General features: G+C 36.0%; 1 protein-coding gene across 7 annotated transcripts in view; it reads right to left on the reverse strand.

Annotated features, from left to right (window-relative positions):
- Nucleotides 1–16,989, reverse strand: part of PHF20L1 (PHD finger protein 20 like 1) — a 75,779-nt gene that overhangs the window by 53,340 nt on the left and 5,450 nt on the right. The window contains exon 2 of one of the 7 annotated variants that reach the window (XM_055125171.1): nt 15,116–15,263. The exons of the other annotated variants lie outside the window; for them this stretch is intronic. Coding sequence (XP_054981146.1) covers nt 15,116–15,168 — 53 coding nt within the window. The 5' untranslated portion in view covers nt 15,169–15,263. The remainder of the gene's footprint in view (nt 1–15,115; nt 15,264–16,989) is intronic. 7 annotated transcript variants of the gene reach the window in all.

A 16,989-nucleotide genomic window follows, 5' to 3' on the forward strand; every position in this document is an offset into this window, starting at 1 on the left:
CTCAAAAGAAAACGGAACATCACATAAAGAGAAAGTCCTTATATTTTTATACAAAATATTAAAACCACTTCACTGAATTACTGCTTACCCCTAAAAAACAAAACAATATGAATTCATAATTATAAACCATCAACCAATTTTTTTTCCTTTAGTCTCTTAAAAATAGAATGTTCTCAAAACTTAATAAACATTTTGATATACTCCAAGTGGAAATCTAAATTATCAGTTTGGGTAATGTCATAACATGTATCAAGAGTCTTATAAATATTTGTATTTTTTAATGTAATTTTTTAACATTAATTTTAATGTAATTTAATGCTATTTACTCAGCCACTGATTACACTGATTGAAGGAGGCAAAAACTCCGCATTAAATTTTTTTTAAAAAATGAAACATTTTTAAAAAAATTTTTTATACAGTTGTTCATAATAATTGTATACATTCAGTATTTCAACACCAACTGCATTACCATTGCACTTTCCCACCACCATTACTTTGAATCTTAGCACCACCACCCTGGCCTGCTCCTTAGGGAGATGCTAAATAATTTATTTTATATTGCTTGCCACGAATAGTATGAGGTTTCATGTGTCCATGAAAGTGGCCATGTGCTCCTGGAGTTTTAAAATGTTTAAGTATTTGGGGTCCTGCAGCATATCTGTGGTGTGCTGCTCTCTTCAAGAGTCATTTGTGAGTCTCTGAATCACGGCCATTAATGCACTCTAACGGCCTGCTTTTGATCTCTTTTAAGATTTATTTATGGGTCTCTGAAGCAAGGTACATAAGATTGTACAGCTGAGCCGGAGATGGTTTGTGGGCATGATTCTCACATACCTAACTTTTGGCCATTTAATTTCTCAAGAAAGTTGGTCCCAACTGGTTGGGGTCCAACCAGAGGCACAGCAGCAATTCTGGGGTATCGGAAGCCTAAAGACACCATCAGGCTACTGGTGCATTCGCTTCGCAGGTACAGGCTGACCTGCTGGGCAGCACTATACCCCAATATTTCTACTTCTATTTTTTTTTTTTTTTGCTTTTTTGGGTCACACCTGGCGGTGCACAGGGGTTACTCCTGGCTCTGCACTCAGGAATCACTCTCTGGAGGTGCTCAGGGGACCATATGGGATGCTGGGAATCGAACCCGGGTCGGCCGCGTGCAAGGCAAATGCCCTACCCGCTGTGCTATCGCTCCAGCCCCCAATATTTCTATTTTTTTGACCCAATAATACCAATTCTGGCACTATCTGTACAAAACACTTTGGGATCAATCTACAAATATGGTTCAAAATACTGAAGACTATTTACAGCCATATAAGCTATGATACAGCCACTGAATTAATTCAATATATTTAAAAAGTGGCATATACAAAGAATTTATATGGAAAAACATTCAAAAGCTGCAGTGTAAGTTTAAGTATGTGAAATAATTTTTCTAGGAAAAAGTATGAACCTGTACATTTGTCTCTATTGGGTATAAAATCAATTGCAGATTGTATTTTCAATACTTTCTACTATTTTATAGTGTGCACTAATGATGGTAGAAAATTCTGTTAATCATTAAACTGAAAAATTTAAAAATAACATCACACTGTTCTCTCTTCAAGTGTGATTTTCCTATAATTAAAAAATAGAAATCAGTAACAAAACTTTAGCACAGAAAATTGTCTCATCATCTCTAATGTAGTATGCTAAATGTTCAAATGCTTTTAAAGTATCATTAAATAAAATGAATTCTCTAACAGTCCACGGCAGATAATTACACCATTATTTTTATCTCATATTTTTACTTTTGACAAATATGCAATTTTTTCTTTTCCTTATAGAAAATTAACTTTAAAGTATGATAGACCTTATATAAGATTTAAATTTAGTAACTGATTACTACCTGCTTTAGAGATCAATCACTAAAGGAATTTTTAAAATGTCAAAGTCTCTCCATTGTTTACTGATATGGTTTCATTCTCCACTTTGCAATAATGATAATAAACTCCTTGGAATCTCCTTAAACACACTGCAACCAATCAGATACTGGTGCTTTTGGATACTTTCTTCTTTCTCCTTAGGCCGAAGCTGCCCTTCCCTTCCTTTATGTACTCACCCGAATCTTAGTTTAAGGAAGAAATTTTCAAGTTGATTTGGCCAACTCAGCACGTTCTTTACCTTTTTTCAGTAACCAAAGTGCCCTCCAATTGTACCCCAGATTACAAACCTCATTTTTCAGTGGCTGATTTTACCTTTTTCAGAAATACTGCCTTAAGGTGTATCTCCCTAAACCCCTATTACTCTTGCTGTACTCTATGACTTTGACTATCATACTATGCAAGATCACACATTGTGCTATAGGACTGCATTTCTCACCAGATAGATGACCCTGTGAGGCACCAAAATATTCCAAGAAGGCCAAAGGTAAATACCAAGCATATAGGGGCGATGGTTATGAGACTAGGAGGCCAATGATAATAGTAGGATGGGATTGGGGGGAGGGTTGGTCATAGAAAGGAAACAAGGTTGGAATGAGGCCAAGGTCAGAAAAGGCTGAGAAACACCACTGCACATCAGTCAATAGCTTTGATGCTAATTCAAATGACACTTGAGTCCCATAGTCAAACAAGCTCAAAATACATTGGATTTTTTAAAACTCTTTAAAACTGAAAGCCTTCTTGGTGACTACCATCAAAAAGATGAAGATCAAGCATTCACAATTACTCTATAAACCTTTTATGATAGCATATTCATACTTCTCAAGGCAATAGAGAAGCAAGGAGCATGGTATTAGTATCTACCCTGATTTGTGAGCTTTGGCTTATAACTAAGTCAAGTCAATCTTTGAATCTCTAGCACACAGCAGTGACAGAGGTATACCAGCCACTCAGAATGCTTGAGATGTGATGTTAAATACAATCTGTCCATTTCTTTAGAGTTTAGGGGACTAGTAACCCAGGTATATCATTTTATATGATTTTTTAAAAGTTTTGTTTTGGGGCCAAATCAGGTGATGCTCAGGGGTTTATCTGGGCTCTGTGCTCAGGAATTACTATCAGTGATGCTGGGGGGACCCTATGAAATGCCAGAGATATAACCTAGGTCAGCTGTGTGCAGGGAAACCACCCTACTACTGTACTATCACTCCAGCCCTATAAAAATTTAATCTTAAGTCTCTTAAGACAAGCAACAGTGGGCAAGAAAAAAATTGTTGCAAAACATAAAAAAGAAAAAAAAACAAAACCTAAGGGATTAGCATGCTCTGTTGCTGACACACCAGAGGCCTTCACTGCGAATGAGTAGTTATTTTTGTTGCTTTGATTGTTGAAAACATAAAAATTATTAATCAGCTTAAGGGAAGCCAAAAAGCAAGTTTGTCAGTATGGACAGTCCTTCAAAAACTAGAAATTGAATTCCATATGACCCCGCAATACCACTTCTGGGAATATCTCCCAAGGATGCAAAAAAGTACAGTAGAAATGACATCTGTACCTATATGTTCATTGTAGCATTGTTCACAATAGCCAATATCTGGAAACAATCCAAGTGCCCTAGAACAGATGACTGGTTAAAGGAACTTTGGTATATCTACACAATGGAATACAATGTAGCTGTTAGGAGAGATGAAATCATGAAATTTGCTTATAAATGGATAGACATGGAGAGTATCATGCTAAGTTAAATGAGTCAAAAAGAGAGGGACAGATATAGAGGGACTGCACTCATTTATAGAGTACAGAATAACATCATATATAGCTGATACCCAAAGACAGTAGATACAAGGTCCAGGAGGATTGCCCCATAGCTGGAAGCCTGCTTCATGAGCAGAGGGGAGAAGGCAGATGGAACAGAGAAGGTATAACTAAGAAAATGATGGCTGGAGGAATCAGTCGGGATGGAAGATGCATGCCCAAAGTAGATAATGGACCAAACATGATGACCTCACAGTGTCTGTGTTGCAAGCCATAATGCCCAAAAGTAGAGAGAGAATATGGGGAATATTGTCTGTCATGGAGGCAGGGGGAGGGTGGGAAAGGGGGCATACCGGGGATACTGGTGGTGGGGAATGTGCACTGGTGGAGGGATGGGTGTTTGATCATTGTGTGATTGTAACCCAAACATGAAAGCTTGTAACTATCTCACAATGATTCAGTAGAAATAAAAATTAACAAACAAACAAAAAAAGAAATAAGTTTGCCCTTTGGGTTTTTAGGGTTTTCTTGGTTTTGATTTTGATATCAGGTACCCAACACCCTAGTTTATTTATTATCATTCAACATTTTCATCATAAGCAGACATTTTGCTATCAAGATATTTTTCTATCAATTATAAAAAAATCAGGGTTGAAGAAATACAGTACAGAAAGCAAGCACTATCCTTGCATGCAGCTGACCCTAATTCAAGTACCTAGCACCAAATAAGGCATTTTGAGCACAGCCAGCAGGGGGTCACTTCTGAGCACAGAGCCAGGCATAAAGCCCTGAGCACCACAAGGAGCATGGCCCAGCCCCTCCCCTGAAGTAAAGATTATTTTAATTCATAAATCCCTCTCCAAATAGAAGACCTTTTAATTTTCTTTATTCTCTCATTTTTTGAATAAAAAATCAGGAATTTTCCTGGTTTTGCCTTAAAGCAAGATAGTTTTACGTAGAAAGACTTGACTGGAAGGAAAGGAAGTAACATTTTCAAGAGAGAACATGGACTTAAGCAAGTCAGTAAAAATGAGTTCAAAGAAGAATGAAGGCTTGAAAGAGCAAGCCTAAAGAGTTTATTTTCTAGATATTTTCAAATTTTAATATACACAGCCCCATACATTTAAAATATTTCTCAAAGCAGAAACAATCTACAAAGTAGCAGATTCATAGGTTTATGATGATTTCCAAAATTCAAATAATCCAAATTCATTTACATGATTCAATTCAGCAATGCCTCGAACTCTAAGTTCAAAGAATTTAAATCAGCATTGTATTTTTCCAATTTTCTCAAAATATTTCTAATTCTATTGACTGATAGGATGGCTGATGCAACAACCAAACTGAAATACTACATCTAAAGAATCTTCCTCAACATAATTTGCAATGTTACATAGCACTGTAGCACTGTCATCCCATTGTTCATTATTTGCTCGAGCGGGCACCAGTAACATCTCCACTGTGAGATTTCTTGTTACTGTTTTGGGCATATCAAATATGTCACGGGTAGCTTGCCAGGCTCTGCCGTGGGCAATGTTACATACTTTACATAAAAAATATGAAAATATCAGATGAAGATCAGGCATTAAAAGAGCAAAAAATATCCAAGATTATCATCAAGTTTAATTTTATTTATTTATTTATTTATTTATTTATTTTTGGCTTTTTGGGTCACACCTGGCAATGCACAGGGGTTATTCCTGGCTCTGCACTCAGGAATTACTCCTGGCGGTGCTCAGGGGACCATATGGGATGCTGGGAATCGAACCTTGGTCGGCCCTACCCGCTGAGCTATTGCTCCAGCCCCCAATTTTAAAGTATACTAATACAATTTTTAATCTTAATGAAGTTAGTATAAATATTACATTATTTTTAAAGTTTATATTTCTATTCACTTAAGTAATATGTGTTTCAATATATAAGACAAGGAACATCTGCTTGGCTCTCTTACTAAGTCAAAAAAAATTTTTTTTTTAAATAATAAAAGAATCAGAAGATATCCTGTGTGTCACATGTCTATCAAATTCTATGTTCTTTTCTTACTGAAGGTTAATTCCTTTCTCAATGTATGTATTTCATCTCATTAAATTCTGGCAACCATTCCAGGTATAGATAATATAGTCCCCATTTAACAGATGAAGACTGTCCAAGATACATGTGGCAGAGTAAATTTATTGGCACAAAATCCTAGTAAAGAAATGGAATAAGCTTGTATCAAAGTAATTATAAAACATGACAAATTGGCAAACATATAAAAAATCCTACATGCTACTAAAATTTCAGAGAAAATTAGGAGTTTACCGATGAGGATGTAGGGGTGATCTTTAGGATTTGGAATTAACATGGCACAAATGTAAAGTATATGCACAGAACACAATTTATTTATTAAACTACAGTTCATTTTCTTAAAGCCCTATAAACTCAGTAAGGTCAGTAAGTCATAATGAGGATTCAGACAAGTAGGATATAATTAATAACTTCAAGGACCTCATGCTCACAGACTTAAGTAGTTAAGATGAAAAAAATGAGAATAATGAGCTAGGTACATACCAAAGAATTTTGAAATTGCAAACTCACAACAAAATGATCCTTTATTCTACAAATAACAGGGAATTCCTGTTTGTATTTGTGTTTAATATTTGTATTTGTATTTAATTTCAACTATAGACAAGGAGGGGGAATCCTAACATCAAGATCTTTGTTATATATGTAAAATGCTTGAACTGGCCATTTAACATATAGGCTTTACAGTGAAATGATTTATCTGTTCTGGCAGATGATCCATAATAAAAGTGCTTTCACAAAGAGATAAAACAGTATTAAACAAATGTATTTTATTATGAGTATTAAAAGAACATAAGATTTCTCTTATTGAATTTGAAAGATGTGATAATACTTTTTGTTTAACATGAAAATCTATTTAAAATAAAATAGACTTCAAAGAGAATCTTGATGAAAACATCACAAAAACACTTCAAGTCAGGAAGTTAAAAAAAGAAAGCAGGATTACTTCCAAGAAATCAACACTAATTCACTACAGGTAGTCAGCACATAAATACAACTAAAAGATTATTTTTTAAGCATCACTAAATCTTCTTTCACAATTCTAAGCTATCTGATGATTCTGATGATTTTGGAGCACTTGGGTTACATCCTTAGTGGCCAAGGTAATTACATCTGGGACAATTCTACTTTCGTCTATAAATATTACATTGCCATTTTTTTTTCTTTTTGAGGTCACACCCAGAGATGTTCAGAGTTGCTCCTGGTTCTGCACTCAGGAACTATTCCTGGCAGTGCTCAAGGGAGCATATGGGATGCCAGAGATTGAATCCGGGTCAGCTGCATGCAAGGCAAAACACCTTACCCACTTAACTACCATTCTGGCCTTTAAAAAGTAGTAGGAATGAGTACTGGGACACTATATGACTGAAATACAATCATAAAGAGCTTGGCATATTGATTACGCCACTGGGAGCTTGCCAGGCTCTGCCATGCAGGCAGGACACTCTCTGTAGCTTGCTGGGCTCTCCGAGTGGGATGGAAGAATCAAACGTGGGTCGACCGCATGCAAAGCCAAATGCCCTACCTGCTGTGCTATCATTCCACTCCTGCTATAGCTCCACTCCTTTTATCAAAATCCTAAAGTTACATGAAGAAAATTTAATAAGAATTATCTTCCCCCAAACTGGTTCTTCTTAGCTTATTTGGCTTAATGGAAATGAATGGCATTCAAAAATTTGAGAAGATGAAATTTGAGAAAACTTTACAACAAGTCTTGCTGAATTAATTTTTTGTTGCTTAGCTGAGGGTGCGAGAGTGGGCAACTAACCTAGTAATGTTTGAGGATTACTCCTGAATGGGGGCTCGGGGAATCATATGGGATCCTGGGAATAGAACCTATTTTGGCCATGTGCAACGCAAGCACCTTAACCACTATAATATCTCTCCAACTCAAACCCTTGCTGAATCTAACAGAGTACTAAAAACACATAATTTTACTATAATACATTAAGTGATTTCTTGGAGTCCTATTTAAATCAGTGCAGACAAAGTTTCCTAACAGAAAATTTGAACTGTGGCAATAATTACAAAGTGATAAAGAAGATCCATCACTTAAAATAATTTTTACCTCCTGTAATATTTACTCTTACCTACCCACCTTAGGGTAATTTATTATCTTATCTGATAATAGCAGTACTGTCATTCCCTGGTGCCTTTCACTGTTCAGAAAACAGCAAGAGTTATAGATTTTGGATTAGAGCTATAATTTAATAAAAAGTAGGCAATGACCAAAGAGATTAGTCACAGAAGGAGTCTGTTTTTCGTAGTATCAACTCTTTGAGTGTCATCAAAATATAGAGATGAGAAACCTAAAACAGGAATTACTGTTACAAAGAATTTCCAAAACTAGATCACACTGTTGTTAACTGTTTAGATGGACAGCTCTCTTCCCTTAAGTCTGTGTAGGAAATGTTACATGCTTTGTATAAATGGCCATGACTATTCTTTTGATGTGGGATTTTACAACATAATCAGGATTTCTAAGGGATACATAACATTAAATGTGTCTTTTGGAAGGCAAGATCATACACTAATACCCAAACTATAGCTGCCCCGTTATTCTTGGAAAGAGGAAATGATGAGTATGGGGCTATGGCAGAAATACCATCTCACATATTTTTTAAGTCTCTTTATATTCTGTTAGCTGTAAAACATAAGCATGATTTGAATTCAGAGAAGTCATTCTAGTTAATCATCTAGTTTGAAGCATACAGATTTTTTTATCTGTTGATAAGAGATAACCATAAGAAAACAGCAAGAGAAAATTCCTTGATACGAATCTGATATCAAATCCCCTATGCTTAAATCAAAGAACGGGGCTAATACTCACTAACAGGTGACAATCCATTGAGTTAAGTCAGTCAACATTATCCAATGCCCTAAGCCCCACTGAGATTCATTGATTTGACTAGTCACTTGAAATAAGAAGAGGAGAGTTTTTTTAATTGACCCAACAAGTTACTCAAGCTACATATTTTAGACATTTTCTTACTTATATTGGCAACATTTTATGCAAGTTTAAAAACTGACAATTCCTCAATCATTTTAGCTCATTCAGAACACACTGAATCTCTAGTTCACTATGTCTATGTTCCAGAAACTGCCATAGGAATACAGCTACAACTCAAGATGAATCCAACCAACAAATTCAGTGGGCAGAAAGGAGAGAAAGAATACAACAGCTACTACAACATACTATAGCAGCACATAGAATACCTAAATTAAGTGTTCTCCCAAATAAAGTAGGTCCTTAATTATTTTTAATTGGTTTTTGGGCCACACCCCGCAGTGCTCAGAGCTTACTCCCGGCTCTGTACTCAGTGACCACTTCTGGAAGGGCTTGGGCACCATGTAGGGTATTGGGGATCGATCCTGAGTTGCTGCATGTAAAGCAAGCACCTGATCCATTACAAGCTCTCTCCTGCCCCACATCTTAATTTTTGAAATAATTAAGAAATTTTGAAATTTTGAAGAATACTTGAAACTGACTTAAACATAATCTAAATGTTAACCAAATCTTATCTAATTGTTTTTGATAAGATATTCTTAAGTAAGAAACTGGTAAAAAAATTTTTTAAAGATGACTGAAACATTAATTCTAACCCAAGAACATCACCTAAGTATTTTTAGACAAAGTGCTTTAGATACAAAATATTGCACACTTTAATAACATACTTAAGTAAAATCATTTTTAATTAATCAAACCTGATATTTCAAAATGAAGTATTAATTTTAAAAATCTAGAAGTTAAAGAATATTAAGATGATAAGAGCTGGAGATATAGTACAGTAGGTAGGGTGCTTGCCTTGCATGTAGCTGACCTAGGTTCAACCCCCAGCGTCCCACAGGGACCGGTCCCCCAGGCACTGCCAGGAGCGATGCCAGAGCACAAAGCCAGAAGTAACTCCTGAATATCACAGGGTGTTTCAAAAACAAAAACAAAAAAGTAAAGAATATTTAGGTGATAGCTTAAATGCCAAAACTGTTCATTCTAAGGATCTCCACTTATCGTTCACGTCTTTTCTGACACATTAATCCACAAGACACATGTCCAATACAAGTTTCTTACCCATAATTTTGTAGTAAGAACAGGTACGTAAGAACAAATTTAGCTATGTATTTTCCTTCCAGACTATTGTGGTAGCCACCTTTTAAATGAAAGTTTTGTCCAAATCACTAAATTTTAATTCCGGCTCCTGTCTACCCCCTTAATCTCCTGATTTGTGAACCTTCATTCATATTGTTTTAACAAAATCCAAATGCCTGCAACACAACTTTGTACCTATAGATTCATACTAGCAAGAACTCCTTTCCTAGACTACCAAAAACCAAAATACAGGTTGGCATGGTCAAACTCTGTTTTTTAATTTTGTCACAAAACTAAGAAACCTCAAAACAAGTTGTTCACCTAGTTCCTATATCTTGATATTTGACACTACTGATTAAATTTGGGGCAGTCTGGTTTCTCTTTTTCTTTGAGATTATAGGTAAGTTTATTAAAGAATTACACTGTGCTCTTGAATCCAGAGCAGTCTTCACACTGAAAGAACTAAACCAAAGAAAGAGTCCTGGGATAGAGGTTTTATGTATTGTGTTAAACTGAGCAGAGCTTCTACTGAGAATTTACAAGCTTTCTACTTCCATTAAATTCTATTTTCTTAGGACCCTGCGCATTGCTATTACTACTAGTGTTAACATTTATTAAGTGTCTATCTACCATCTGGCACACACCATGAGTAGTTCTTATATACCATCTTCCTTAATTCCTTGAGATTTAGAAATCATTTTAAGTTAGAAATTGTTCTCAGATCCTAAAGAGAACACAGAGGCACTGAACAGTTAAGTAACTTGCTTAAGTAAAAACAGGCAAAAAGTAAAGAATAAGATGACCAAGGTGTGCTAGACTCTGAAGGTCCTTCTAAATATGAAGACATACGCCCTGCCACCAGAGCAGGTACGGATATAAGATGTCTGGGAACAATGAGCCCAATTACTCCCTGGAGCTGAGACTCAAAGCTCTAGGGCATCTACATATGAAATCATGAATTAAAATAAGTAGTTAAGAACCAAAAGAACTTGGCTATGAGACTTCTACCTCATACAGATTAACACTGTATCACTGTCAGCAATGTCATTCCATTGCTCATTGATTTGCTCAAGCAGGCACCAGTAAAAATTTCCATTCATCCTATCCCTGAGATTTTAGCAGCCTCTCTTTACTCATTCTTCCCAGTGGTGCCTCATTGAAGGCTCTTTCAGGGTAAAGGGAATGAGACCCATCATTATTACTGTATTTGGCATATCGCATATGCCATGGAGAGTTTGCCAGGCTCTGCAGTACAGGCAGGATGCTCTCGGTACCTTGCCAGGTTCTCTGAGAGGGAGAACTAGGCTGTAAGGCATACAGATTAGGGCTTCTTAATCTTTTTATACTAGTGATCCCTTTTGGTCTGAAAAACATTTAGAGAACTCTGGGTATACAGGTATAACAACTAGATTTCAAATCAAACATTTACTAGTAACAAAGCAGAAAGTAATAAATTTATTTTAAACAAATTTCAAAGATTTTTCAAGACCTCCACATTCAGTTAAATAAAACTATGGCTAGGTCTGGTACAAAATAGTTCAATCTACGAATTTGGTAAGATAGGACTGGGACCAGAGCCACACCCTCAGTTCAATTTCTGGCAGTACGTTTGCCCCAAGCATCACTGATTTACCTAAGAGGTCCCCAACACTCACTGAGTGCAGCCCTGGGGATCTACAGCGTTACTAGGTTGCTCTAGTCATCACCAGCATCATAGAGCTCAAGCAGCAAAGTATTCTGGGACAGAGCACTGAACCATCTGGGTAGGCTGGGCCAAGGACCACCAACAGTGGATCCCAGAGCATCATCTAAGTACTAATTCCTTGGAACTTCCAAAAGAAAAAAAAATAAGTTTAATCTATAAATGTCAGATCTATCATTTCAAAACTAGTAGATTATCCCTTATCTTAACGGAATTTTTGCCAAATTCAAGTGACATACTAAATATGCTTACATAGATATGCTCTCATAGCACTATAAATTTGTATTTCATAATAGTCCACTTACAATCAACTATAACCATGTACAGTTGTAAGGTTCTGTCTTCGCTTTAAGCAACAAGGGTCTAAATCCTAGTAACTATCCATCCAGGTAGTGCTGAAGATTATAGAAAGAGGAGGGACAAGTAAACTGAAGTACTTCAAAATCATATGTAGGTAATATAGTCTACTGGGAAAAAAAAAAAGGATTGTAGGATCATGCATCACTTTGAAATGAACTTATGCCCTCTCCAAAAATGTAATTAAAATAAGATTAAAAATTCAAAATATAATCCTAGATACATCCTTTTCTTTCTACCACAAAAGTTCTGTTAAGGGGCCAAATAGAACTGCAGAGCACTTTCCCTGCAAGCAGTCAACCCCTGTCACCTCACAGTCTCCCCCATCTCACCAGAAGTAATTCCTAAGTGATCCCTGAGCACCACTTGATGCAGCCCCAAACAGAAACAAAACAAAACAAGCAAACAAAAAATGTTTTATAAAACCAAGCTTTGTTACTAAGTCTGTATAATTTAAACCAGGGATTCCTTTCCACTTTTTGCCCAAGAAATTTTTACAGACTATAGGCATATTTTAAAAAGGTATATTTTAAAAAGGTACACAAATCAAATTTTTGCTGACAATAAGTCATAAATACATTTATTTTAAATCAGATTTTTTAATGTTGTGTCTCCCGACCCACCTTGTAGGGTTGCAACCCACTACTGTAAGAACCATGGTGCCTATGTGCTCCCAGTTCTACACCTGAAAACTTACTAAGTGATGCAAATAACTGGGTCCCACCTCAAACCTCCCAGAAGCAGTGGGACAGCCTGGCAATCTACATTCAAATTCAAGTGATTCTGATACAGTTGAAGACTCACCCTTTTAGAGTTTTTCCTATTAACTTTCAAAACCATAGCATGAACTTTTTTTTTTTTTAACAATATAGAGAGTGGTAGGACTTCATGCATTAAACATTCCAGCACCACACCCTCCACCACTGTCCAAGTGATCAATGGACTTTTAAGAAAACTAACTGGTAACGCAATGCAAAGTGAGGTAATTAGCCTGAGTAAAAGTGCATTTTAAAGCCAATCTCACACCAGATAAGATTCTAAGTAATTTCAAGATTAAATAGGAAATTAAAAAGCATTTAAAGGAGTGAAAGGGCAGGGGCTGGAGCGATAGCACAGTGGGTAGGGCGTTTGCTTTGCACGCAGCCGACCTAGCATCCCATGTGGTCCCCCGAGCACCACCAGGAGTAATTCCTGAGTGCAGGGCCAGGGGTAACCCCTGTGCATTGCTGGGTGTGACCCAAAAAGCACTGTAGCACTGTCTGTAGCACTGTTCTCCCGTTGCTCATCAATTTGCTCGAGCATGCACCAGTAAAGTCTCAACTGTGAGACTTGCTGCTGTTCTTGGCATATTGAATACTCCATGGGGAGCTTGCCAGGCTCTGCCATGCAGTGGGATACTCTCGGTAGCTTGCAGGGCTCTCCAAAAGGGAAAGAGGAATTGAAGCCAGGTCAGCTGCATGCAAGGCAAATGCCCTACCCACTGTGCTATCACTCCAGTACTTGGATGGGAGACTCAAAAAGAAAAAAAAAAGAGTGAAAGGGCAATTTGGAGAAGTGTAACAATGTTCCCAAAACCATTATATACAAACACTTTCAACACTTTTTTTTTTTTTTTTTTTTGCTTTTTGGGTCACACCTGGCTATGCACAGGGGTTACCCTGGCTCTGCACTCAGGAATTACCCCTGGCCGTGCTCAGGGGACGATATGGGATGCTGGGATTTGAACCTGGGTCGGACGCGTGCAAGGCAAACGCCCTACCCACTGTGCTATCTCTCCAGCCCCTCAACACTTATTTTTATTGTTCGGTTTTTTGTTTGTTTGGTTTTTGGCGGTGGGGCGGAGAACTCGTCGTGTTCAGAAACTGCTGCTGGCTCTGAACTCTACCACTCTTGGAGGTGTTTGGGAAACCATATGGGATGCTGGGGATTGACCCCAGGTTGACTGAGTTCAAGGCAAGCACCCTACCTGCTGTACTAACACTCTGGCCCCTCGGCTACCTATTTTTGTTCCAGATTATATTCACCTTACCACAGTTTTTTAAAAATCATTTTCTGTTTCTAATGATTAGCAGTCTTGAACATAACTTTTCACTCCTTATCAATTGTACTGTCTCAAATCCTGTTACTTATCTTTCAAATGTGATTTTAAATATATATATACATATTCGCACATGCTTATAGATGCATATATAATCTGCTATCCCTGAATATCGTTTACAGGACATTAAAGAAGAGCAGTAAGTCTCCAAAGATATACAATTCAAGGCACAACAGCATCAAGGAACTATATTTCAAATTAAATTTACTTTTTACAATATTCTTTTCACTCACTTTTCAAGAAAAATATACAAACAAAAAACTTCAGACAGAAAAATCTCTAACAAATGGATCAACCAACATAATGAAAAAACATTAGAGCAAGAATCAGCACCAGGTATATTTTAAAACATAGTCTTTAAACTTTCTGCATTTGCCCCCCCTTTTGGTGGAAGGAGGAATGGGGAGAATTTTCTTATTTTTGAAAGTTTATAGGTCTTTTCAGTTATGGAAATTTTTTAAATTTTTTAAAATACAGAACTAAAATGTTTAGACTCAGGTCAAAAATTGAGTGTTCACTTAGACCATATCAAATCTCTGTGACTATTAAATGTGAAGCATCTCAAAATTGTTAAAAGACAAAAAAAGAATAAAAGAGAAGAAAGGATAAGTTTCATTGTGAAATTCTCTACAGGGATCACAAATCGAGAACCCATGTATAAATTTTCTATGATCCACCTATGATAAATAATTAAATCCATGTGATATATAATTGTGCTCATTTTTCTGTATCAACAGCTGAAATTAGGTTTTCAAGACCTGTGGCTCAATAAGAGCCTATTTCAAGTATATACAAAGAGTTAGGAAAACCCAATATACAAAAATGCAAAACATTACTCTTATTAGTGAAAGAACTCTCTATTTCATTTAAAGTATCTACAAATTTCAAACTCATCAAGTAGAAGTATGTTTTCAAAAGTGTGCCTGAGCTGCTTTTCAGGAGCACGCCCTAATCCAAACTTGCCTCTACTGTTAACCTTTGAATGGCCAAATCTAGTTAGAGTAAAGCCTCTCTCTTTAATCTGAAAATGTGCATTTTTATTTAAATTAGGAGGTATTTGAACTTGCTGCAATCTAAATTTACTCAAGTTCCCCACTTTCAAAATTCTTTTCATGAACATTTTAAAAACTCACATTTGCAAATGTTCCATACAGTTCAAAAAACTCCAAATCTGTGGAAACAGCATTTGCCAATTCAAATTTATACTGTTCTATCAAATTCTGATACTTGGAGACATCTCCACACTTTTTTTTAAATCTTTCATTTTCCTTTCCTTTAGATCTAGAAGAGAATTAAATAGAAATATTCCAAAAAGAAGTCAGAAGAGTATAACTCAACTGAATGTTTTAAATTGATTCTATTATTCAAATTTCTTTTACCAGAGCATATTCGTTTTGTGTTCATAACTAAATCACTTGCTATAGGGTAACTATTTTAACTTAAATGAAAGACAAATTAAATCAGTAGTCAAAACCAACTTGATTTCATCACTTTTCTTACTAAACAATATTCAGAATAAATAGAACAACCTTCTAAATGTAAAACTATTATTTGCAAGAATGTTTTGTAAACTATGAAACTGTGTGGAAATGTGGAAGATTTGATTCCCATCTCTACAAGATGGATTATGGTTGTTTTAACATGCTATTCCACCTTCATTCCAGTCACTCTCACATTACAATTAAAAGGCAAAAACTTAATTTTCAAAACTCCAAATATTTTTCAATTTGCCCTCTTCCCCTGCATTTATCTCAATGCATTACAACTACACATATGGAATTTTAAGCTTAAACATAGTTTTATTTGACCACTCAAGTAACACTGTGAGGTAAAAACCTGTAATACTACTTCCATCTTACTGGTATCATGAACTTACCCATACTTACGGGATCAGAAAGTGAGTGTGAATGATCCTATCTCTTTGTCTTTTGCATCTACTTATAGAATCCCCAATTTAATTTCAACCCTGAACTTCTTTTTTGCCAAAATCATTGCTATATCAACAACCTGAATCCATTTTCATTCTTATGATGTCATTGCATTCAAATGATTATAAAACTAAATGTCAGGGTTTAAATGTACAAAGGTTATCATGAAAAATGGAGATAAGAGAGAATGTTAGTGGTAAATATTAGCACTGTTACATCTTTAGAAACTTTTTTTTCTGGTTTGTTTGTGGTGGCCACACCCTGCTGTGCTCAGGGCTGACTACTGGCTGTGCGTGGTGGACCATATGTGGTGCCAGGGATCAAACCCAGGTCAACTATATGGAAAGCAAGCACCTCTCTGTATTATCTCTCCTGTCCCTGACAGACTTTAAAGTATAAACTTGAGTATAAAATGTCAAGTGAAATTACAAAATTTTTGAAATTAAAGTTAATATAGAAGAGATCCAGGTATTAAAGCCATATTTTAGAATTAAAGATGAGGGACCTTTCACTGGTTTCTCAGGGTTTTCATTCATTTGAATTGGCAAATAATGAGCTTCTGATGTAGCAATACTGTTATTTTGAAAGCAAAAGACTAAGAAATCCTGAATTTAAAATTTAAAATTTAAAATGTGAGGATGAAATTAACTTTCAATAATTTAAAGAATATGTGGTTTGGTTAAGTAGTAATGATGCACTGGCCTAAGAAAAATGGACTGATCTCTTTTATTAAATAAAATCTACAACAAACACTTTCATTTACTTCTGTTAAGTAAATTTAGAGTTTATTCTTTTATTTATGACAGTTACTAAAAATTATTGTTTTATACATAAAAGATGCTTTATAAATCTGCCATCAAGTTAGCTTGTCTGGATGCTCTATTAACTTGCTCTCTTTATAATCCTCCTCCTGAAATGGTAATGTATCAAACTGTGATAAGCTATTTCCTTAAGACAATGCTTATAAAATGTGTCATGTCCAGAGACAATAGGCAATATTTGCATTCCTGTTCCTCCTTCCCTGTCCAACGCCTATGATGGCTAAAAAGATATTTATGTATACTAGGAATCGATGCTTT

Source organism: Sorex araneus, chromosome 2 (genome assembly GCF_027595985.1).
Source record: "Sorex araneus isolate mSorAra2 chromosome 2, mSorAra2.pri, whole genome shotgun sequence".
Taxonomy (NCBI): Eukaryota; Metazoa; Chordata; class Mammalia; order Eulipotyphla; family Soricidae; genus Sorex; species Sorex araneus.